Source organism: Hydra vulgaris, chromosome 08 (assembly GCF_038396675.1).
Source record: "Hydra vulgaris chromosome 08, alternate assembly HydraT2T_AEP".
NCBI classification, from domain to species: Eukaryota; Metazoa; Cnidaria; class Hydrozoa; order Anthoathecata; family Hydridae; genus Hydra; species Hydra vulgaris.
In genome coordinates this window covers 52227501-52253740 of record NC_088927.1, presented here as the reverse complement: position 1 = coordinate 52253740, position 26240 = coordinate 52227501, and the positions used below count along the sequence as shown (strand labels likewise).

General features: G+C 27.0%; 1 protein-coding gene across 1 annotated transcript in view; it reads right to left on the bottom strand.

The window, feature by feature from the left end:
• Nucleotides 1-26240, bottom strand: part of LOC136083429 (intraflagellar transport protein 140 homolog) — a 47885-nt gene that overhangs the window by 15149 nt on the left and 6496 nt on the right. The window contains 9 exon segments of the mRNA XM_065802825.1: nt 4511-4584; nt 4777-5053; nt 10705-10800; nt 10879-10985; nt 11457-11540; nt 14260-14440; nt 18308-18455; nt 20844-20897; nt 21100-21247. Coding sequence (XP_065658897.1) covers nt 4511-4584; nt 4777-5053; nt 10705-10800; nt 10879-10985; nt 11457-11540; nt 14260-14440; nt 18308-18455; nt 20844-20897; nt 21100-21247 — 1169 coding nt within the window.

Genomic DNA, 26240 nt, shown 5'->3' with positions numbered 1-26240 from the left:
TACATTGATCGAGAACAGTGACAGAAAAATTGTCACTGATCAAATGACTATTGCTGAAGAATTTAATAAATATTTCCATTCTGTATATGAAGAAGATAAAGATGTAAACAAAAATATTGAAAACTGTTAACTAAATACGATATTAGAGGCTGTTGAGATAACACAAAATGATATAGAAAGAAGAATAAAGGCTCTTAATATATCAAAATCAATTGGAGTTGATTTAGTACATCCTTTTGTTCTAAAACAATGTTGTTCATCAATTTGATATCCTCTCTATTTAACATTTAAAAAATCTACAGAAGATGGTACTCTACCTGATATTTGGAAGAAGGCTAATATAACGCCTATATTGAAACAAGGGAGTAAGTTGAAACCAACAATTTACAGACTGTATCTCTGACGTCAATACCATGCAAAATATTAGAAAGAATAGTTGCTGATAATATAATCAAGAATTTAATAACAAACAAGGTATTAGCAAAGGAACAGCATGGGTTTCTGAAAGGTAAGAGCTGCACAACGAATTTACTAGAATTTCTTGATACCTTAACAAGCGCATTATTAAACAGTATTCCGATTGAGGTTTTGTATACCAACTTTCGAAAAGCATTCAACAGAGCATCACACATGAAATTATGTGCTAAGGTTTATGCTTCTGGTATTGTTGGTATGCCTCTTAAATGGATTGAATCATTTCTATCGAATAGGAAACAACGGGTAGTGATGGGAAAATGCAAGGCAAATTGGGTTGATGTGTTAAGTGGAGTACCACAGGGTTCTGTACTTGGCCCACTCCTTTTTTTGATATTCATAAACGATTTACCGAGCAAACTTTTTAATAAATGTTGTTTGTATGCTGATGACAATAAAATAATTGCTCCTATTTATACTGAGGTTGATTCAAAATCATTTCAAAATGACATAAAAAAACTTGATGAATGGTCTGTTGAATGGAAACTGGGTTTGAACTTTGAAATACGTAAAATTTTGGTGCAAGTAATAAAATATTCTTATTTCAAGTAAAATGATGGTGAACTAAAAGAAATTGAAAAATCTACTCTCGAAAAAGATTTAGGTATTTATATATCCAAGGTTTTGAAATGGGAAAGACAAGTAAGGAATGCTGCCAGTAAAGCAAACAATATGCTTGCAGTATTAAATAATACTTTTAGGTATAAAGATAAGTACCTCATGAAAACGCTTTATTGCACGTATGTTAGACCTCATTTGGAGTTTGCGATTCAAGCTTGGAATCCCTATTATAAAAAAGATATCAAAGAACTTGAAAAAGTTCAAAGAAGAGCAACTAAATTGATACTAGAATTAAGATATCTGGGACATAATCAAAGACTAAAAATATTAGATTTAACAACTTTAGAAGTTCAAAAACTAAGAGGTGACCTTATACAACAATATAAATTATATAAAGGTTTGAATCTATTGATATGAAGAAAGTCCAGATAAAAATGCATTCAATCAATACACCAGGTTCAGCATCCAATACTAGAGGTTATAAACATCGTGTTAAATCAGAATTTGTTAAAAATTGTTTAAGTAGACTACGTTTCTTTACAAACAGGGTTGTCTTTGGATGGAATAATTTACCGGAATCAGTGGTGAAGTCTACATCAGTCAAAGAGTTTAAATCCAGACTTAAGCTTATTGACTTGCAGATAATATTGAACAAGAAAAACAGGTTGAAGCTAAATTATTAGACAACTATTGTGTTGGCTGTCATAGATATTGCCTAGCGCTCTATCTCAACGGCATTTGAATTATTATTATTATTATATAAATATATATATAAAAATATATTAAAAATCATTAAATTAGTTTTAAAATTATTTCAAATTTGTTTTTACTTTAGACTAAAATATACTGACTGACATTGCTTCATTTTTTTAAAACAACATTACGCAAATTAGTTTAATATTTTTTCTTAATTAAAACAATTTAATAAAGAAAAATTTTAATTATCTAATTTAAATTTTTTTCTTAATTAATTATTAAAATTTTTAATCTTAACTGAATACTACCTGATTTTCATGATATCAAATTAAAAGTTGTACACATTAATTTGACACCAATTAACACCAAATAAATTGCGTTGAAATTTTTTTTTAACATTTACTTTTTTTTCTCTCACTAAAACAACCATTAATCCTTATTAAATTGATTATTTTTAATTTTTTTTTGCTAAGATCCCTTTCAGATTGATTATAAACAAAGCTCATTTTTTACTTTTTCTCTAAGCAACATAGTTTTCAAGTTTACCTTGGAGAACAAAAAAAAAACAGAAAAACAGATAACCTCTATGTTACATAGAGGTTAAAACATAAAAACATTGTTTTTATAATAAGTATTTTTGACTTTAATGGTAAACCTATTGTTAAACTAATGAGTTAAATTGTAGAGGTTTATATATATATATGCTTTAAAGAATATATATATGTTTGCAACAATAACTTTTCATTTAGATGAAAATTCATTCTTTTTGGTGGTGACTTTAATGCTACCTGTCGAGAAAAGAAAAAACCGGAAACATGAGTACACGATGGGAAAGGAGAATTTTTCCAATTTCTATTAAAACTTGGTAGTGGAAGAATACCTGTAAAAGAGGAGGATCCTTTTAAAGGATGCATTGAAATACCGCATCAGTGCATTATTAGAAAAAATGACTTAATTGTTGATAAGATATTTGAAGATGCTGAACAAGATGATTAAACATGTGATTTTAACACCCACTAATGTAGTTTCAACACCCACTAATGCAGTTTTAACACCCACTAATGTAGATTTAACACCCACTAATGTAGTTTTAACACCCACTAATGTAGTTTTAACACCCACTAATGTAGTTTCATTATCAATCAATGAAGAAGTAATTGAATATTATTTCTTTCATTATTGTCTAATGACTTCAATGAAAAAAATTTTTTAAGCTGGAAAAGGAGTTAAGCTGTTTCAAAACTCAACTTTTCTGTTGAGTTTTGGAACAGCTTAACTCCTTCAGGTATGTCTCCTCATTGTTTAAAATTGAAAATTGGTTGTTTAATTATGCTACTTAGAAATCTCAAGTGCAAGAACTTGAGGATTTAATAGTTTTTCAAAATTGATAAACATCTAATTCAAGGTATGATAGGTGAAAAAAGTTACACAAATAATGTTATGTGTCCTTTATTTATAGTCTTAATATTTTTTATTTTGAAAAAATCATAGTTCACAGGTATGTATGTATGTTATAACTTTTAGTTATTAATAGAACTTTTTATTTATCATTTGTACTTTTTATTTATTTGAATATTATTTTATTGCATTATCTAACTAAATTAGTAAAAAACTCATAAATTGCAAGATTTTCATAAGAATGAACTAGTATTGTTTCAAAAATTCCATATAAAATTCGAAAAGCTGGATCTTTGAATGATTTACAGTATGAGATACAAGTAATGTTTTATTTACAAATAAACTTAATTTATAAACAAATATTTTTTTTACCATTAAACATCGCATTTTTTGATAAAAAAATTTAATAACAAATAAAAAGTTTTTGCTGCTTTGCCTGCTGTTATAAATGATTTTAAAAAGTTACTAATGTTATTATCTACAGAAAATCATGTAGAGCAAGGTCGTAAAACTAGCCACTCAAGTGTTGTGTGTTGCAGTAAGTGTAGAGCTAGCCTGTTAAATTAGCCAAGCAAGTGTTGTGGCTTGTAGTGCAATTGTTTAAACCTCAAATTCTTTTTTTATCATTTGTGTTACTAATAATTTTGCTTTTCGAAAGAGATATTATCGGTTTTTCGTTAAAGAAATTGATTTCGAAATTGATCCTGTCATCAAAATGTTTTCATAATAATGTAATTTTTAAAAATTTGTTTTCTATTTTATTTGAGATTTTTTCAAATTTTTTTTTAATTAATAACTTACTGTTACTATGGAATCACAACTTTTTAATACACATTAACTGTCACCATTGGTAGTAAATATTTTTAATTATTATAATATGGTTTTCTTTATTATAATTTGTGCTTGAATTCTACATTCCTGTAGATGGCGGCTGTTATAACTGATTTTAAAAAGTACCTTCATTACAAAAGATGTGCAGTCTTCAACATTAATTTTTTCCTAAGAACAATGACAAGTGCTGTGCTGCATTTTTGTTTTTTTTGTTTGTTACATATTCAACTATATATCATTCATGTATTGTAAGTAAATTTGCTTTAAAAATATATAAAAGACTTTCTGTTTTTACAGATGTTCAAAAAGTTTTCTGTGAACTCAATTAAATAAATATATTTTTTAAATATACTTTTTTGAGATAGATCTGTTAAATATTTTCTGCATCAGTAAAATATGATATATATATATATATATATATATATATATATATATATATATATATATATATATATATATATATATATATATACTTATTTATATGCATTTATTATTATATGAATAAACTATTATCATTAAATAATAAATAATAAAGTAATAAAAACATTACTGGGCACAGCTTAGCATATCTTCTTGAGTACTAAGCATGGATAAATTCATCAACTCTTGATCTAGCTGTTTTTCCTAGCAAAATGAATTTGAAATTTTAAAATATATTCAATATATATTTTACCCATTAATTTTACACAACTGGCATTATAGCCATCACAATTTTACATAAAACTTTATATACTCACACAATTTTACATAAAACATGCAACAAATACATAAAACTTATACTATTTTACATTTTACAGTTTTTTTTTTAATTTTTACCTTTGCTAAACGAATTGCATTTGAATAACATTGTGCACGAGAAAAAAAATGGATTGATTTTGGTATATTTCCAGAAATTTCAAATTGACATGCAAGATGGTAGCATGCTGCTTTATCTCCAGTATCCTGACAAAGCTGCTCTGCTTCTTTCATATTTTCACAAAAGCAGTGTATGCGAACCATTGATAAATAGTCTTCAGATTGCTTATAAAAAAACAATGCAGCTTCCATATCACCTAAGCTTTCAAGATATCGGGCCCACCATTTTATTAACTCCCTTCAAAAAATTTACAAAAATGTTAATTTTTAACATTGATAACTAGCTAAAACAACATTAAAAGCTAAACCATAGCAAGTCAATAGGGAGAGGAGATAAAAATTTTAAAAGTCAATAAGATGATATAAAAAATCATAAAGATATTTATAAAAAAATCATTGTAATAATGTAAAAAGAAAACCTAGAACTATGATAATAGGAAAAAGATGCCATGTTTAAGAAATGATTTATTATTTAGCTGCCAAAACAAATCTATTTTTTTTCACATTAATGATGATATTAATGATATTTTGATCAATTGCACTAGTGGTCTTGCGTTTTTGTTCTCTACCAGCCACACTAGCAACAGTTCCAATAAGATTATGCTTCTTAACAATTGAGAAAATGAAGTTATGCTTTGACAAAAATAACATCAGTCTTTTAGAATGGCCATCTCAAAGTCCGGACTTGAATCCAATAGAAAATTGGTGGTATTTTTTGGACAGAAAAATTGGCAAACAAGCATTTAGACGTAAAGACAACTTGAAAGAAGCTATAATGAAGGCATGGGATAAAATAACAATAGAATAACGTAACGCTTGATATATACAGGCCTTGTTAAGAAGCGTTATGCAGCTCGCATTTTGCTTGCGAAAAGGCAATTAGCCTATGCCTTCAGCAGTTTTGCGCTATGCAAAAACCTTTATCTTTAAAAATATTTAAATTATCTTTTGATGTCGTTAACGTGACGTTTATTCAGAATAAATAAAGTCGTAAGTAAAAGCATTTAACCGCAATTGTAAACTAATAGATTTTTTGTTAAAGAAACAGTTTGTTTAACAATTTTTTTTTTGTTGTTAAAAATTAGTTAAAAAAAAACAAAGTGTTTTAAGTTTCATCTTAAGGAATTAAATATATAAATTACTTTTAAATATAAAAATTATTTTTTGACATAATAGTTTAAAAATTCCACAATTTATTTTGATTTAAATATTTTATTAATAAGATATTTTGTTTATTGTTAATTCAATAACGTAAAGTTTTAATGACGTTCGTTTAATTTATGAAAATAAATTATGATCACGAATATGTTATCGGTAACTGATAAATAACAAAAAAAAACTCTTTATTGTTTAAAAACATTATTAAAAAAAGTTCACAAAATAAATAAGAAAAAATTTATTAACAGTTCATAAAATAACCAAAAACCAACTGTAAAATTATAAGAAAATAAATGAATATCATTTTACATTTTATGAAAAAAATATATTTTTCAAAATAAAATTTAGTTCATATTTGAAAAAAATAATAAAAATGATTTTTCAAATAGGAACTTAGATTTTATTTGTAAATTTTGTTATAGTGAGAAAAAAAAACTGTTTGATTTTTAACGTGTTAATAAAATAACTTTAATTACAATGTGATACTTGAAAAGACGCAAGTGACACAGTATAACTTCTAACAATACAAAATATATTTGCAAAGTTGAGTTACTTAGAAATGCGTTACGCAGCAAAATCTTATAACAAGGCCTGATATATATATATATATATATATTAGGGATATGACTTTTTAATTTTTTTTCAAATAAAATGTTTCCTGTATCATAAATCGATGAACTTTTACCTAAAATCATGAAAAAAGGCCCAAATAGCTTTCTGCAACAAAAAAAGGTCACCCCCAAAATAAAAATTTGATTTACCATTTTTATACATTCATTTTTGACCGATGTTTTAATCTTAAGCTTAATTCTCAGCTTAATTCTATTTATTTCATTATTTTGTTATGAATTTATAAATATAACGCCACACGTTACCATGGCAACGAAACGGCCGTGTGCCGGCAAATACTTGGAATTGTTATGTGATGACGTCATTGTGTTACCACGGTGATATAGACGACTGTAACAGACTGTAGAAGATTATAGAACTTAGTAGAACATTCTGGAAGCTCTAAATAATTATATAAGCGAGCTGCTGTCAGAGCTCAGTGTTGATAATGTGAATAGTTCTATGAAGTACTCTGCGTGTAACTGAGCTAATAAGGAACTACTGTAGCGAACTAAAGACGCTGTAAGTGTACGAAGTATAAGTAGTTGTAGCATTATCGTTAGGATACGGACTGGATTATCGAACTGTTATCAACATTGACTGGATTATCGAACTATAATTGGATTACTATACAGTTAAAGTATTTTATTAATTAAACGACTTTATTAAACGGATATTTACGCTCAGCTATCCGTAAAGTCGTAACAATATTATATGATGTCTCACAAGAAAAGTCATACCACAGTAACAAAGAACAAGAAGACTTGGACTAAAAATTTGGTGAGATTTCAAGAGTCACACAGAAGAAGAGGAAGCGTGGCTGTAGAAGAACATTCACTCGATGAAAAATCCAGAATACCACTTCAATTGCAGATCGTAGGAAGATACCAGTTTCTCGGAGCATATGTTAAAGGAAGAAAAGAACGAATAGACCAAATTTCTAAGGAAATTACAAAATTGTGGGACAATAAACTGAATTTTCCACGTGTGTCTGATCAAGTGATAAGAGCAAAGCTTATGAAGGTGCTGAAGGTCTATGATGAATGTGTCAAGCGTGGAAAATATGATGTTCTCAATGCATTATTTGACATCACGAAAGTGAATGGCCAGTGGTTATCCTCGGAAGATAAACGTCTATACCACCTACAAAAAGAAAATAAAGGACAGGTGGGGTACTCAACAGGACAAGTGGCAAGTAAAGAAACCATTCACCCTTCCAAGAGAAGGAAAGTCCAGTCTGGAACAGCAATACCTTCCACATCACAAGTCCTGTCTACCACAGACAGTGGTACTGAATCTGAAAACTGCAAAAGTAAGAGTGAAGATGATGAAGACGACGACGGTGATAAAGACGATGATGAGGACACTCAGAAAAAAACTAGAAAGCACTACAAAAGTAAATTTGCTGTAAGTATGGTTACATCAAGTGGAGTTTCCACAAAGAAACCTGCTAAAATATGCAATGTATTATCACAACAAGGTATTGATATTCCAACTCCAAGTCAATCAGCAATTTACAAGTCCATATTCAAAGAGGCAGGTAAATTAAAAAAAGAAATGATACAACAACTTAAAATGGAACAGTGGTCCTTACACTTTGACGGCAAACGAATAGATGATAAGGAATATCAGGTAGTTGTACTTCAGAATGAAAGAACTGACGTGAAACTTGATGCACTGCGTTTAAAAGATGGCAAAGCTGAAACTGTTGCTGAAAAAATTGCCAAACTTATTGATGAATACAATTTGTGGAATTCAATTAAGATGATCATTACTGATACAACAAACGTCAATACTGGGAAGAGAAATGGAGTTGTTGTGAAGTTGCAACGTATGTTTAAATTAAAGGGTGTCACAATACCACAATTTATCGGTTGTCAGCATCACGTACTAGACAGGATTCTCCGTCTGGTGATGGACGAAGAACTTGGGGGTGATACCAAATCTCCAAACATTGAATACCCATTTGTGTCTGAACTGTTGAATAAGTATGATGAACTGAAGGATAAGTTTGTGAATGGAACTGTAGAAATTCTTGATAAATCAGGGTGGAGAGACGATATGAAGTTTTTGTACCATTTAACAAGAGTGTTTAGGTTCTATGAAGAACAAAGAAACTTCCCTCTGATTCACTTTCAGAACATTCCTAATATGAGCAATGCCAGATGGAACTCAAGAGCCATTCTCGCCATTCTGGCGTTCATTCTTATGCCTGAAGCGAGAAAGAATTTGGAGAAGGTTTGCAGGTTCATTTCATATGAGTGGGCAGAACATTGGTTTAGTAGTCAAAAGTACAATGACAATGACTTCAAGAATTTATCTGATGTATTGAAGCCTTACAAAAAGGCATTGCAGTCATTCAAAAATCACTGGAAGAAAGAGCCATCCGTCATCGACATACCACGAAGTAATCAGATAGCTGAACGTGCAATCAAGGTGATGCAAGACCTGTATGCTTCCTGCAGAAAGAAAGACAAACTGCAACTTCGATTCATTCTAAGTAATAAGCGCTAGACTCTTTATGAGATGTGAGCATAATGTGGCCCATGTACTAAACACAGTAGGCCTATAGACACAGACAGTTATGTATATTGTTGTACTAGACGCTTTGATACTGTTAATTTTGTAATACTTGTATAATTATATATCACATAATGTTTTTTGTTATATCACAGTACATGTTGCATAAATAAATAAAATAACAACAGGAGTATGACTCTTACAACATCTTCAGCCTTTAATATTCATTTACTGTACAAAAGTGTACCTATTGAAAATTCGATTTTTTGGTTTTGGGGTGACCTTTTTTCAAAATATGTCAAAATGAAACATCTATTCGTTCTTTTTACATAAAAATTCATTGAATTACGATACAGGCCTAGTAGGTTGCAAAAAAGTCATATCCCTAATATATATATATATATATATATATATATATATATATATATATATATATATATATATATATATATATATATGTATATATATGTATATATATGTATATATATGTATATATATGTATACATATAGCCTTCTTTAAATACCAATCTAATAAGTAATTGAACCTTTGAAAAGTTACAAAAAGAAAACTATTGTACTAATAGTTTCATAGATCTATTGAAGTATTTAGAATCAGTGTTTCTAATTATATCAAATCTTAAAGCTTTTATTTCTTTCAATTTTCCTCTGGGAATTAGGGTTTAACACCCAAATATATTTGAGCAATAAAATGTAGTAATAACATTTCTTCTCACGTACATAAGTTATAGATAGATCAGAGATTACCAGATATCAGATCTATTTGCAAAGACCTTTTCTTATACTTGAATCCAATGATCACACTCATTGTGTTATTTCAGAGAAACAAGTGTTTTCCAGGATTCTCTTTAATACTCTCTGAACAAATTATTTTCTCTCTAAGCTAAATAAATTAAGTTAATAACTGAATCTTACTTTTTCGCCTGCTGAAAAATGGCTCTTGTGGTTGTAATTTTAAAAAAATCTAAAGATTGCTCTGATCTCTCTAGCTACTGCCCAATTCAGTCTTTTTTTAATATAACACAATGTAACGAATTTTTGTTTTTGTTTTTTCCTTTTAATTTTTTCAATTCGATAATTTAATATAATGGAGATAACTTTAATCTTTACACAAAATTTCAAATTTATAAAGCCATTAAAATAGAATTTAGAAATATGTGGATTTATTATATAATCCTGTTTTTACAATAAAACTAATGTCAATCAAAGGTATTTTCAACATTTAGATTCGTGGCATAAAAAAAAAAAAAAAAAAAAATCAAGAATGAAACACAAATCTATGAACAGTTTTATAATTGAAAAGAGTTAGTTTCAGACTTTTTTTTATAACATTTTTTTTTAGCATGCTGTTAAACTATATGATTTATTTGAAAATTTAAAAAATTGTTATTTGTATTAATAATGTTCAACTGGCAATTTTAATTAAATAATATTAATAAGGTTCAACAGAATTAGACAGTTAACAATGTTGATTAATTCTATTTATTAGATATCATGTTGTCTTATTCTCAGGTTAAAAGTAACTGGTAATAACAAAAGAAACATTATTAACAGATTAAAATCTTTAATAACTAAAACTCATACCTGTCTTTTCTTTTGAGAATATATGCTTGTAGTTCATCCACATCATCCATCATCATTCTTGGTACTTCAAAGCGAAAAGTACCAGATTTTTCAAAACTAAACATGTTAATAATTTTATTAAACTTTTAATATATTTAACATGAATATTTGTACACTGAAAAAAAAAAATCATACTTTTCAACGGCACCTTCTTTATTACCCAGATCTTCAAGATATTGTCCATAACAGTAGAAAGTGGTTCTTAAATGAATTCTATCATGCTTTTCAGCACATTCAATAGCCTATTACATAAATATTTTATCATGACGTTGTATTTGAATACAAGAAAATTACAAGAACAAACTAAAAGTACAAATTACAAGAAAAAACTGAAAGTACAGAATACAAGAACTAATTGAAAGTACAAAATACAAGAATAAACTAAAAGTACAGAATACAAGAACAAAATGAAAGTTTAAGTTACAAAATCAAACTGAAAGTACAGAATACAATTACTAATTGAAAGTCAAGTTACAAGAACTACTTGAAAGTACAGAATACAAGAACAAATTGAAATTACAGAATACAAGAACAAACTTAAAGTACAGAATACAAGAACTAATTGAAAGTAAAAGTTTCAAGAACTAATTAAAAAACAGATAACAAGAATAAAATGAAATTACAGAATACAAGAATAAATTAAAATAAAATGTTACAACAACAAAGTAAAAACTTTTATATTATAAATTGACTTTAATAATTAAAAAAACAACCTGAGTCCAATTGTTTGAAGCTTGATAAAAGATATTAAGAAGATCATATCGATGACAATTCTTGTACAACTGCTCTGCTTCTTCCTAATTTAACACACATAATATAACTGTTTTTATTTTAGTAATTACTAATATAACATTTATAATTATGTTATCCTCACCAATAAGAGAAACAGAAATTAGACCCATCAAATCCATGGAAGTATTTTAAACTTGTTTCTCTTTGTAGCCGCCTTGCTCAGTAAAGTTTCAGGGTTATGGAGTTAAGAAAGAGGTATATAACAACAAGTATAAATAAAAATTAAAACCCTCTGGGCCATATGGAGGTAAATATATTTTTAAAATATTAATTATGCAATAACATAAAATCAACTAAGTTCATTCACCATATATGGTGATAGTTATTACTGTAGCCATTAAAAAATAAATTGTAAAAAAGCATAAATCTTTTTTAGCAATAATAATAATTTTGCAACTTCATGTATATGAAACTTTAAAAAAACACCTTTATTTGTTATCTGCTTAATTAACTGATTAGAAAAATAACAGTTTTTAAACCATGGATTATATTGAAATCTAAAACAAGCAAAGTATTAAGCAAAATGATCAAATTTAGTATTGTTAAGGTTAATGAAAATAATTACATTTTCAAGAAAAATATATTTTGATTTTCAATTGTTACAATATTTCATTTAAAAATTAGTGAAATTCAATCATTTATGTATTTTGTGCCTATAGCTGTTGTTATCAAACAAAAAAATCGACAGTTTGCAAAAAAAAAAATTAATAACAATATAAGTTTTGGTTTCATTAATACATCGATTGAAAAAAATGTTTATTATGGCTGATATTAGTCTGTAATAATGTTTTTAATAAATGTAATAAAGTAATCATTTTTTCATTCTAAAAATAATATTTTTGACAAAAAAAAAAAAAATATTTCATAAGGTCACTAAACATATGAGATAATATAAAAAGTTCGAGCATTTTAAAGTATACAACAATTATAAACAGTATTTTGCAATACTAAACAATTTTTCTTTTAAATACGAATATATCTTCAAACTGAAATTAACTAGGCATGAAAAATTACTGCTGACAGCATACTGTATGTCACATATGCAGGGGCATTCAATACTGCAGCAAATGTTAATTTAATGCCCCTGCATTAAATAAGCATTAACATTTAAAATGCTAATTTTTATCTAAACAGATTCTAAGACAAAGAAGAAAAAAATAATGAAAAAATCAAACTTTTATTGCCATAATAAATGTTTTCCATATTGTCGTCTGTCAGGTAATACTTCCTATGAGTAAAAAACACTTTTTTTTTTAAGGAGAAGTTTAAACTCATTAAGCCTAAACAACTACAAAAAATAATCAACAGAAAAAAGATAAATCTTGTTACAAGAAACATAATTTTATTAATTTTTGAAAATTTTTAAATTTAATGGAATAGAACAGAATTTGCATAAAAAATATTACTGAATTTTTGCAATAACTCTTAATTGAAGCGCACTGCTAATACCAGTACTTACAGTGAGTCAGCACAAGCCATACTTTACTAATTGGCGACATGCTCATCATTTAGCAAAATAACAAGCGTTTAAAATTACCTGACAGACAATGGTATGTAGATTTCAGTATTACACTATGAGTGACATTTTATGCTAAGCTATATCTGGATTGATACGCAAGTGTGTGTGTGTATATATAAAAGAAATCCTTTTGCAATGTCAAAAAAAAAATAAAAACTACTCTTGACCTGCAAATTGATGCTTTAATAGTTAGAAAAAAGCTTACTTAACAACATGTTAAAGCAAAGGTACCAAAGAAGTGTCCATTTTTATCACTAAATAATATTAAAAATAGGAAAGATTTTGCTAGAGAGCATGTGGGCATGCCATTTTCAGAATGGCAAAATATTTTTTGGTCATATGAGACCAAAATTAACTTGTTTGGGTCAGATCAGCAAGACCAAAAAAAAAAAGAACATGATTCTAGATATACTGTAAAAACGGTCAAACATGGTGGTGGAAGTATTAAAATATGGGGTTGCTTTTCATATTATGGAGTAGGCCTCCTTTTTTGGATTAATGAAAATATGACCAAAGAAATATACTTAAATATACTGGAGAATGTTATGCTACCATTTGCAGAAGAAAATCTACCTTTGATTTGGTCTATCAACAAGATAATGACCCAAAGCATACAGCGAAGGTAGTAAAAATTTGGTTCCATAATGAGATAATTTGGATTTTGAAGTGGCCAGCCCAATTACCGAACATGAACTCAATAGAAAATCTCTGAGCACACGTAAAAAATAAATTAGGAAAACTTATTAAGACCCAAAATAAAAATGAATGTTGGAAAAACATTTCAATAAGTACATTCCAAAAATTAGTTCATACTATGGCAAAAAGATGTGCAGCAATAATTGCAAATAACGGGTATACACCCAAATATTAATAAATTATGAGTAAATTAAATTTTTAATTATCATTGTTCATTATTTTTAACAAAATATGTATTTAATTTTAATTTACCTCTTTTTTTGCATAATAGATATTCGTAAAAATAAAATATAGTAAATAAATTTTGCTTTGTAATTGTTTCATTACATTAAAAATATTAGTTTATAGTTAAATTAATTATATTATAACTAATTAAATAAATAAGATATATATATATATATATATATATATATATATATATATATATATATATATATATATATATGAGCACATTTATATATGTGTGTGTAAAGATGCATATTGCATATACTTTTTAAAATATATCTTACATGCATTCCCACTTGTATGGCAAGCATTGCAACACGGGCATCAACTTCAACTTCTGATAACTGAGCATCACGAATTGCTTTCACTGCTGCTGCATTACCCATGTTACCTAAGCACACAAATGCAACATCCAGACGCTTTGTCTTAACGCACATTCGTGCCATATTTTCCCAAACAGATGGACTTAAAAAAAAATAATCATAATTACTCATTTTTATCCATTTTTAAACTTTTTCTTAATCATTAACGCAAAACTTTATTTTTTTATAACTGAAAATACTATTTTATTTCTGGTAATTTGCACCAAACATTTAAACTTCCATTTTTTACAAAAATTAATTGACAAAAAAGATTGCTTCATATTTAGAAGACAATTTACAAGCGCCATACTGAATGAATGATCTTGTTAAGTAGATAAGGAAATTTTTATTTTTAAAATGTATGTTATTAGTAAGAGTCAAATTTAAATTATCTGTCATCGGTACTAAGTAGAAATCTTTTGAAAAAGTAAAATCTATTTCAAACAATTATTATTTCATTCACATACTTTGTATGTAGTTTTATATACTATTTATTTTATATTTATTATTCCATTCACATATATTGTAGATAGCATTATATATTTAATATAAAATACAGTAAAATGGGATAAAATATAATAAAGTAAACTACCGATAATTCAAACCTCTTGGGGTGAAAAAAAAGGGTTCAAGTAAATGTTTGGATTCAACAGGACTTTGAAAATACTTAAGTAGAATTTTGAGTTCAGAGAGAGGATTCCAGTTATCACGAGTTTACTATAGTTTAATTGATCTTTTTTACATAAAAAAAACAAAACAATTTTTTTTGAAACTGTGCAAACATTAAAATATATTTGAATCTAGTCAAATATATTTTAATGTTTGCTACAGAAACTTTATTTAATTGAAATAAAAAACATTTTATGCTATTCCTACATCATAGGAGAATGAAATATGCAAGTCAAAAAACAATTTAAAGAATGCCTAATTAAAAAAAGCAACCAATAATAACAAATTTAAAAAAATACAAGTAATTATCAAAACAAAAAACTTATTCCTGTGATGTCGAGTCATTGAGAGGGTCTAGAGGATGTATTGAGCTATCCCTTGTTCACTTTTTGGTGTAATAAAACCTTTCGTCTTTTACAATTACTTTTGGTATGCATGTTTGACAAAGCCAAATAAAGCATTTTCATTTATTGCATTTTTACCATTCCCTATTTTGGCTTGTTGCAGCTTTGCCCAAAACTAATTTTACACTAGACTTGTTTTGTTGCTGTTGGAGTCACTGTTGTTCTTGATTTATTTGCTGCTCTTTATCAAAATTAAGCTTACGCTGTTTTCAAGCATTCTTTGGCACTTTTTTGCTATCAGCATCATTCAATCTCTTGAGCATTTTAAGTTTGTTAAGACACCTCCTTTTAAGTCTTTGTACCCCTACATTTTTTCATTTTTTTGTGTGGACATGTTGGATGCATAACATTTGTTGCATAAGCTGTGGCAAACAATTAGGCCAGTTGCAATCACCTATCAACTTCTTTTAAACAGCTTAAAATGCAATACTGAAGATTAGTTGCAGACGAGTTGACTTAGGGCTGATGCTTTACAACTTTATGCTGATGTTGGATGTTTTTGATTTTGACGGTTGAGATAATGGTGTTTCAAATAAATTAGCAATTTGTAATTTTGATTTAATGGATTTTATAGATGTTGAGTGAAAATAAATCATTATTTTAAAATCTAATGACTACTTGCATGCATGTAAAAACTTCTCAAGAGATGAAAATTATGTTTGGAGCTGACTAATGCATTCTTTTGATAAATTGCAAAACTTTGTCTCTACAATTTACACTTTGCAGACTAAACTGCAATTTGCACTTAACTCTAATGATATGGCAACATCTAGTGGCTGTAGAATGTGTAACAACTGAACTAGAGAGCAAATTAACAAGATATTATTTTTAATGCTAATAAGTATGACATGAAAGGTAACATGTGTCAAGTGTCCATCTAAAACTAAAATAATAATACATGGATGTATATCTAGATGTTCTCAATATGGTTAGAGTTACCCCAATCTTTAAAAGAGGGGAATTAACAAAACTCAACTCAAAAATTTTAGAAAGATTTTTGTATAATAGAACGTATAACCATCTAACTATAAATAAGATATTATATAATAATAAATGTAGATTTAAAAAAAATAATTTGGCTAAACATGCAATACTTCAACTAACTAGAAGTATTTCAAATTTGTTTAAAAAACCAAAATATGGTGGAGAATAACAATATGGTGGAGAATAACAATATGCTGGAGAATTCCAGAAAGATTAAATCCTTTAGATTTTACTAGATCCTTTGCTTTTATTTACAATAACGTTTTTTATAAAGCATCAAATTTAACAACAAATGTTTAGTCATTACACAAACCTTTTTTTAACTGACAATAATTTATCATATTATTTGAAAAAAATGAATAGTGAACTCCATGAAATAGATCCTCTTTTATCCAGTTTTAGAAAAAAAAATCTACTTCAGAATATTCCTTTTCTGTTTATTGATAATACTGAAATAAAGAGAGTGTTAGAAATAATTTAGATGTTTATTTTGATGAAATTCTCATGTGGAAAAATTGAATTAACAATTTAAATAATAAAATAGCTAGAGGTATAAGAATGATATACAAGTCAAGAAATCTCTTAAGTAAAAATAATTTAACAGAATTTTACTACTCATTTGTTCATTGATATATTAATTATGCTAATACTGCATGGGGTGGTGTAAACAAAAGTATACTAGAACCTCTTTATCATTAAAAGAAGCTGCATGCCTTATAAACTTCAAAGACCATTTTAATCATACCAAGCCTCTCTTACTTAAAATGAATATTCTTAATGTAAACAAGCCTAAGGTTTATAATGTTCTTTGCTTTAAATATAAATGCAAAACCAACACCTCTCTTTTTTCTTCTTACAATTTATACTCACATAGAGAAAAAAAACAAATACTATCTTTGAAATGAAAAGTTTATCCAACAACTTTTTTTGCATAAAAATTTTTTGTAGATCTTTGTATTTCTTATCGAGGAACTTTTTTATGGAACAAAGAAGTTTTGAAACATTTTGATTTTTCTCAATAATGGAATTACAACACATTTAAAACTTAAACAAATATTTTTATCTACTGATAAAATACTTTTATATTTTTAATTTTCATTAAGTAAAATCTTTTTAACTCGCTTCTAAATATTTATATATATGAATTTTTACATTCTACAAAAAAATATAGATTCAACACTATTAACGTGACAAATGTAATTAAAAAACAAAGCCAAGGGTCTTGTTGTCAATACCCTTAGGGTCTTGACAACAAGACCCTTAGGTCTTCTATGAGTTTTTCTTTTTTTATAAACCTATATTATACTTTTATTAACCTATATAATATATTATTGAATTGATTATAATTTTAAAACGACTAATATTGTACAACATTTAAAGTTTCTTTGATGGCTACTTTTATTCAGTTAAAAATTTAACAATTTATCAAAAAAATTATTTATTTTGTATAAAAATGTTACATCATTTTACTCAGAAAATGATTCTCAACAAAAAATTCAAAAAATATTTGTAAAAAGTTTATTCAATAAATTAATTAAAAGCAACAAATAAACAATGTCATAACTACTTCATTATATTCTTTATCTCATTCTATTCTGTTCTACTTTAATTAATTAAAAAAAGGTTAAATATTAACCTTTTTAAAGAAAAAAAATTATAAAAACTATAAACTGACAAAAATTTAATCTAACAATGTAACAATTACCGAGTTTTTACATCATGTCTAACCTGCATATTATCTGTAGAAGGAAAAACAAAAGCTTCTAATGTTGTGCTATCTAAACTACATAATACTTAAGAATATAAAAAATACTATTGAGCAAAAAGATGTTTTACAAATCAAATTTCTGCATGCTTTTATGGGATCTTTATTTAAATTAAAAAAAAACATCAGCATAAATAAAAAAGTATACCTTTTGATAGACTTGATAGCTTTAAAAGCTTCATCCATATTACCAATTGCAGATAAATAGCTGTAACTCATCATGGCTGCTTTAGTTACTTGGTCGCCATTCTCAAATTCTACAAAGTCACGCATTGTTTTTCTTGCCACACATTGATCTCAATGCTGACCCTGTCATGTAATTGTTTACTGAACTTATTTAAAATTAATCTTTTTAAACAGAAATCAAAATAAAAAAGTGAAAAATATTAACTTGAAAAATTAATAATTTGATAAAAAAAAATCTTGCTTTTAATAACATACTGATTGAATGAAGTAACAAAAAGGCGTATCCATCCCCAATAACCCTGTACATTAAAAAAATATATTATTCAAAATAATCTTTGAAACTTTTTCAAATAATGACAAGTGTAACAACAATAACTTGAAATTAACTTGTTAAAGTACCAATTATTGAGGCATAAAAATGATTAACCTAACTATGGAAAACAATTAGGGCATAAAAATAATTAACCAAACTATGGAAAATAATTAGGACATAAAAATGATTGACCTAACTATGGAAAATAATTAGGGCATAAAAATGATTAACCTAACTATGGAAGAGATTAAAAAGTAGAAAATAAAAAATTAGAATAAATTGTTTTTTAAAAAGCTACATTTATGCATGAATTGAAAAGTAAAAATTATTTTAAAATTAAAAAATAAACATTTTAAAATGTATGAACTATACATAAAAAAATCTAGTCATAAATCTAAAATAAATGTTATCAACAAAGAATTAGCAGTCAGCAGGTAAACTTTATCTTTATCTTCTTGTAAGATGTTATAGTTAAAAAGCTTCAAAATTAAAAAAGTATAGAACAATTATTTTCTACTTTTCTGTTTTAAAAAGTTTCTAATAACATTTGTTTAGAGCACATAAAACTTACTATTATAAATAAAATGACAATTAACCGGCAGTATTCTAAACTGCTTCGATGAGGTAAATATTATACTTTATAACTAAAAAAAATGCATAAATGGCACGTTAGATGGTGAGTATTATTTTTTGAATAGAGTTTAATAGTTTAATAAAACAAAACAAATAGTTTAACAAAACAAAGACAAAGTACTTAAATATGTAAAAAGATAAAAAAAATTATGGTGTTGTAACATCCAATTAAAATTAAGTACTAAACTAATGTAGGTGAAACTCCATCTCCAGGGACACAATATACTTTGTATAATATACTTTATAACTACTTTATTTAATTATAAAGTTTTGGACTTTAATAACCTAAAGAATAACCTAGATAATTTAATGAACACATCTGTATCAGTTTTAGGGCCAAATATTGCTTTAAAAACATCTCTAAACACCTCATGGATGAGGTGCCTGCAAAAAAGCATAGTAAATTTTTTTGAAGTTTTTTTTTCAAAAAACAAAAACAAAACAGTTAGTCTGTTAACTAGATTTCAGCATTTTTTGGTATAGTAAGAGGTTTTTCTACCTCTTTTCCCAAAACAATATTGGTAACTTTTTTCTATGATCCACCAGGTATGGCTGGAAAATGTTTTCCATCAACATAAATAATCAATGGCCTATCCACAAAAAAAAATTAGCTTTTGAACTTGTGAAAAACTAAAAACAGTTCTAGATCCTGCTCCAACAAAAATTACAAACAGATAGTGAAAACTTAGATTAAAACTTTTAAAAACATTTTCAACATCATATGCCAGTGGATCTGAAGTTCGAATAACTGCAGATCCACTGCAAAAATACAAGTTTATAAACTTGTAGTTTTTATTTCATATTTTTGAATAATATGGCTGATGATTGCTGAAAGGCATGAAACTTTAAGTTCTATATAAAGATGTATTTTTTCATTTAAATTTATTTTAATATAATTTGATTTATTTTTTGAAAAATATTGATCACTCTTAAACAGACAAGAGCTGTATTTCCAACAGTAAATATATAAATATATATATATATATATATATATATATATATATATATATATATATATATATATATATATATATATATATATATATATATATATATATATATATATATATATATATACATATATATATATATTGTTTTACAATATAAAATTAAAAAACAAATTGAATTAAAAGCTACCAGTATAACTAGGATCTATTTTAAAATGATCTTGGACAACCAAGCCATATTCAGGACAGCTAAACATTGTAACAATTAATTAATTCAAAAACAAAATCAAAAAGTTATTAAAAATTATTCTCATAAAAGTATAACAATTTAACTATCTATAATAGTTTTAATAAACATTTTAATTTTAATAAATAGTTTCATTAGTAAATTTAATAAACATTTTAATATTTTTGAAAAACATCAAAAGAATTAAAAAATAAGAATAAAATAGATAAAAAGGAGAAAATAAAATAAAAACAAATCCTAAAGATAAAAACAATATTTTAAGGAGGCGAATAACAAATTCTAAAAATTATATTATCATAAAGATCTTTTTCAATACTTGTTTCTTCTTGGTTAATAGAACTCATTCAAACTGTCTCACATACTAAAAGTTTTGGCTCAATAGAATCCCAAAATACTGATTTAGGCACATAACCTAAAACATAATAAAGGATTAAAAATATATATGATGTATGTTTTGAAACACAGTGCAAAATAAGGTAAGCTCATTAAAGCATTTAGATCAGCTACTGAAAAAAATGCGTTTACTGATTTATTCAAACATTTAACAACTTTACTTTTAACCAACCCCAATATTAATCTAAGTACTTAATAAAACATATAAAAGTAGTAAAAACCTTTGATAGCATCTGTTAGCTGTTGTTGTGTAGCTAATAAATCATCAAGTAATTCGTAGTTACTTTCTCCAGACATAAAATTGAAAGATTGAATTTTATCACTCTCTACTTCCCACACATACAAAACAGGGGCAGTGATATAGTTGCTCTAGTAAAAAAGCAAACCTTTATAAACTAATTTAAAAAAATCCAAACAAAAAGCATGAAGACTAAAAATTTCAAAAAAATACAAAAAAAATGTTTTAAACAAATGTTTCTGATAAGGGCTGGATCTTGAACATCATTGTGATTTTTATTTTTATTATTGTGGATCTTGAATTTTTGCAAATTTGTGAGTCTTAGGGACCTTTTCAATTAATATGCTTGTATGCTCATCTCATGGCACCAGATATCTATGCAAAATATTTTGTGTGCTTGTATGCTGAGCTCATGGCACCAGACATCTATGCAAAATATTTTGTGTGAGAAAAAAATTACACTCATTTTTATTTACAAATAAATTGCTTGTAGTAATAAAGTGATAATAAATTTCTTTTTTTTTTAAGAATTTTTTTTTTAGAAAAAAAGATTTTATTTTTTTAAAAAAATGAAATCTTTTTGTTATGAAAACAGAACACTTCTTAATTCAAAATTTTTTAATTGAATCTTAATTTTTCAATATTCAGAGATTTGGCAATTTTGTTTTCAAAATCGTATTTATATATCTGACCTATCGTTGATTGTAAATTTTAAAAAACTACAATCATCTTTAATCACTTTATTAATAATATTCATTGGAAAAGATAAGTTTTAGGAAATAGTTATTTGAGTCATATCCATTTAAGAACATTGGTAATATTTTTTCTTACATAATTATGTTAATTCTATCACTTGGAATTTAACCAGTTCTATTTTATTTGAAAAGCTTTAAATTATTCATACAAAGATTTTCATGCTGTTTAAAAAAGACATCGAAAACATCACCATCCAAAAACAACCATCAACTTCAAAAGATTTATCATCAAAAAATCTTTTACGTTTAATTAGTTAGGGACTCAACTAAACTTTTAAACGTTAAACTAAACTTATATTTGCACTATCGTTATTCAACAAGACGCTCAATACTTTATTACATAAAGTATTGAATGTCTTGTTGATTATTTAAGTCTTATGATAATAGTCTTAAATAGCAATTTCATTAAAACAATTATTAATCTTTACTTCAGTTACAATTTTTTTCAACAAGAAAAATTTATTAAATTTTTTCCTAAAACTTATTTCCCAAACAAATCAAAGGGTTTTGTATTATTTTATGCATCTTTAAATTTAGCATGATCTGATTAAATCATTTGCTCAAATTTTTACTTTATTTTATTCAAATTTTTATTTTATTTTATTAATATTAACAAACAACTTACAACAAAAGCAACAACTTTAGCAAAAAGCAAAACTTAGTTTCATTACTTAAAGCAACTAAAATCTATTAATAGGCCGGCGTCTGTTATCAGAAAAGTCTTCTAGAAAAAGAGTTTCGTTAGGCACATTTAGTTTTCGAAAGCGTTATTTTGAAGATCTAAATGACCTGATATAATACCCAAAAGATCCCAGATTTTTAGTGTCACAGTAACCGGATAACTGAGGTCAAACATTTGCCATATATAAAAACCATCCTTTGATTTTAACAAAGACGGTTTCAACTAACTAAAAAAAACCCAAGTCTGCTTTTTGTTTAATTACCCCCAAATAAATAATATTTGTGATTTCAAATTTTGTTAGTGTATTCCTCAATAAATTGCCAATATTATATAAAATTTTGGACAATTTATGATATGGGTAACCTGACTTCTACACCTTTGTATTTTTGTGCGCTGTTTTCTTAGGATAATTATCAGTTACCATATTTATGCTCCGCTTCAAAAGAGTATTGTATTTAAAACATAAATATTATTATAACCAAATTTTTTATTTTCATTACTACTGTTAATGCTTATCTCACAGTTCAATGTCTGAAAATATAAAAATAGCAATGATATAATAAAAAAAAATTAAACATTTATTCCGTATTACTATCGCAATCGGACTCTGACTCGGATAGTTTGTCTGACTATTCGTCATCCTCCTCCTTGGGATGGTTATTGTTGCAGACATTACATTTGAAAAGATCTGTGCAAACTATAAGCATGTTAAGCAATTATTGCATGAACATCTTTTTGTGGAACAATCACCACGGCAATAACATATAACAAAATCAAGCACCAAATCTGGTGCAGCATGCGATTCCATCCAAGATATGGCAATGGAACCTTGATCATTAAACCAACCATTTCCAAAATGACTTGGTGGATTAATCAATGCTACATGTGATCTTTTTCTTATAAAAGCGTCAAAATTAGCTCTTTTTATGTGTTGCACAAGCGAATCTTTATTCGGTGGCAACATTTCTTTGCTAAATTTACCAGATTTAAATAATGTGTAATGAGCTACATTAACTGATTCTACTTGTTCAGCCCCGTATAAATCACAGACATATTTTTTCAGCATATTTATTAGTTCATCAGATGGTGGTACTGAATCACCTAGAGTTTTAAAAGCTTCTAAATATTTTGCTTTCTTCCGTAGGACTTTGAAAGCTATTGCTTTTCCTTTTCCATAAAATGCACTTGTTGAACCGCATCCTAAATAACAACTATAAATATAAACTTGAATAAATTTAAAAATCTGAATTCATAGTTTTACCCCGTCTAAACATTACAATATTTTCTAAAGAAACAAAAATCGTCACCTGTAAACAAATGAAAGCCAGTCATAGCAATCGAAAAATCTTTACCAAAATCAGGTTCATATTTTTTTATATTAATGATACGGCGTTTGTTACCAACAGCAGAATCGAAGTATATAGTTGACAGAAGGCAAGTTGACAGAGCAAACACAAATACATCAGTATCAGAACTACTAATAACAACAGTTTTATAGTGCAGTGACGCATATAAAATCAACTTAGTATCAGCTTCTTCGTGGTCACTGGCAAGCTCATGAACTTCACTTACAACAATAAGGTTGTCAATTGACTGAATTTTGTTACACAAGTTCGTGTGTGTTACGTAGAGAGTTATGTTGCCAAGAATTTGTGGATCACACTCACACCATGACATGTATAGAAAATTTATTAGCTCCTCTTTATTTTGTTCGAGAGACATAAATTTTTCCCATTGCTTTGGTACCTGTTGAGTAGCACTATAGATGGTAAATGCTTGTACACCGGATTGTGCACTTTTTTCTCTTTCAGCATTTTTTGTGCTAATTAATGGGTAGCAATCAGATACAAATTTAACACGAGATGATTTATGGTAATCAGCTAATCGTATTACTTGTTTAAGTACTTCATTTGCTAGCTCCTTGAATGTGCCCGCTATTGCTTTTAAGCTTTGTAAAATTGCCATAGCATCAATGAGTAGCGCGTTGTCTGTAGGAATAGTGGTCACAGTAATATCATTACATTTTGATTCAATAACATTTAGTAACTTGGCTTTACATGTTTTTACAAGTGACCCTGTGATTGTTGATAAAGGCTGGATACACTCTCAATGAATATGCTAAAATTGCCTTTACATCGACTTCTCTATCTTTACCAATTAGCACTAGCCTAACAAATAAGTCTCTGTCATTCTTTAATGTAACTAGTTTACCATTTAAAGACTTAGATTTTGTTACCTGCTTTAAGCTAGCAAATGTTTTCAAACTATTTCGCTTTATTGTTGAAAATATATCAGGATCTTCACACAACAGTTTCTCTTTTACGAATGAGGTAAATTGTTTATCATCTATATCATGGGCATTACGAAGATCAGATTCAATATCAGTGGGAGCAATAGAACCTGTTGAGATATTGAGTAGTTCTTTGCTTTCAATAGTAAATGGATTTATCATTGCATCAATGGTATTCATCACATTTCGGACATTATCCTTATCTTTTAGTATTCTAGACTGATCAAGGTTTTTTCTGTACCTAAAGAATTGATTCGATTGACAACTACTTATCTTAATTTATTACTATTTCCTTTTGTAACGTTGGCGAATACAGAAAATATGATTAGAGTATGGGAAGATAAATAATTAATTATTTATCTTCCCATACCGTGAAAACTTTTAACTTAAAAACTCCAAAACGGTAACAGATATAAATTTGGGTTTAGCGCGGAATAATGATACTAAATTATTAATTAAATTTTTTTTTAATGCTATTTTTAATTTTTCGTAAGATCAAGAATAATTAATTGAGTATTTTTTTCTTTTTCGAATCTTGAATCTTATTATAAGCATTCGTTTCACATCTTAAATAAAGTATAAATATCATGTAAAATAAATATTCCCTAGAGCTAAATAACTTATAATTATTAATTGGGGTAACCTATTTGGTTTCTGAGAGAAAATATATAATAAAATAAAACCGATCCAATAATATTTCTGTGCTAATCATATAATGTTCGTAATCACCTACCATATCAAGAATTATAGAACATTATATAAAAAAAACTACAATTTTTGCGATAAAATTTAGATTTGCTTGAACAATTATTTTATAATTGATATGCTTGAACAATTACTTTTATCGAAAAAAATATATTAATTTTTTGCCATAAAAAAAAGTAAATACATTTTTTACAAGAAAGCAATAAAAATCATTCGCAAATAAAAAAAATCTAAAAACTTTAAAAACAAATCAATTCAAAAATATATAATTACTGAAATAAATTAGTTTTGTGTAAAACAATACAAAAAAAATTAATGAAAAAAAACATTTAAATTTTCTTATTTAAAAAAAATCACAATAGGGGCTGGCTCCAGGTAGGGAGGAAGATATGACCCTACTAACCTTTTTTTTAAATTGATGCCTGCCATCATTTCGCATTCACTCGATATTGCAGCTCTATCACTCTGAGCTAAAATCCACCGATGAACTACTCCTTGGTGTAAGGTAGAGCCAACAATACCAGCAGTAGTTTTGCAATCATGGTTAGCTGTTTGTTCAATGGTTTGGTCATATGCAATTGATGAAAAGCCATATTCAGTCTGCCGTTGGACTGTCCATTTGTTTGATAGCTCATGTTTGACCCCTATAATAAACCACTTATTTTAATTGGATTTAAATTTTATAATTAACT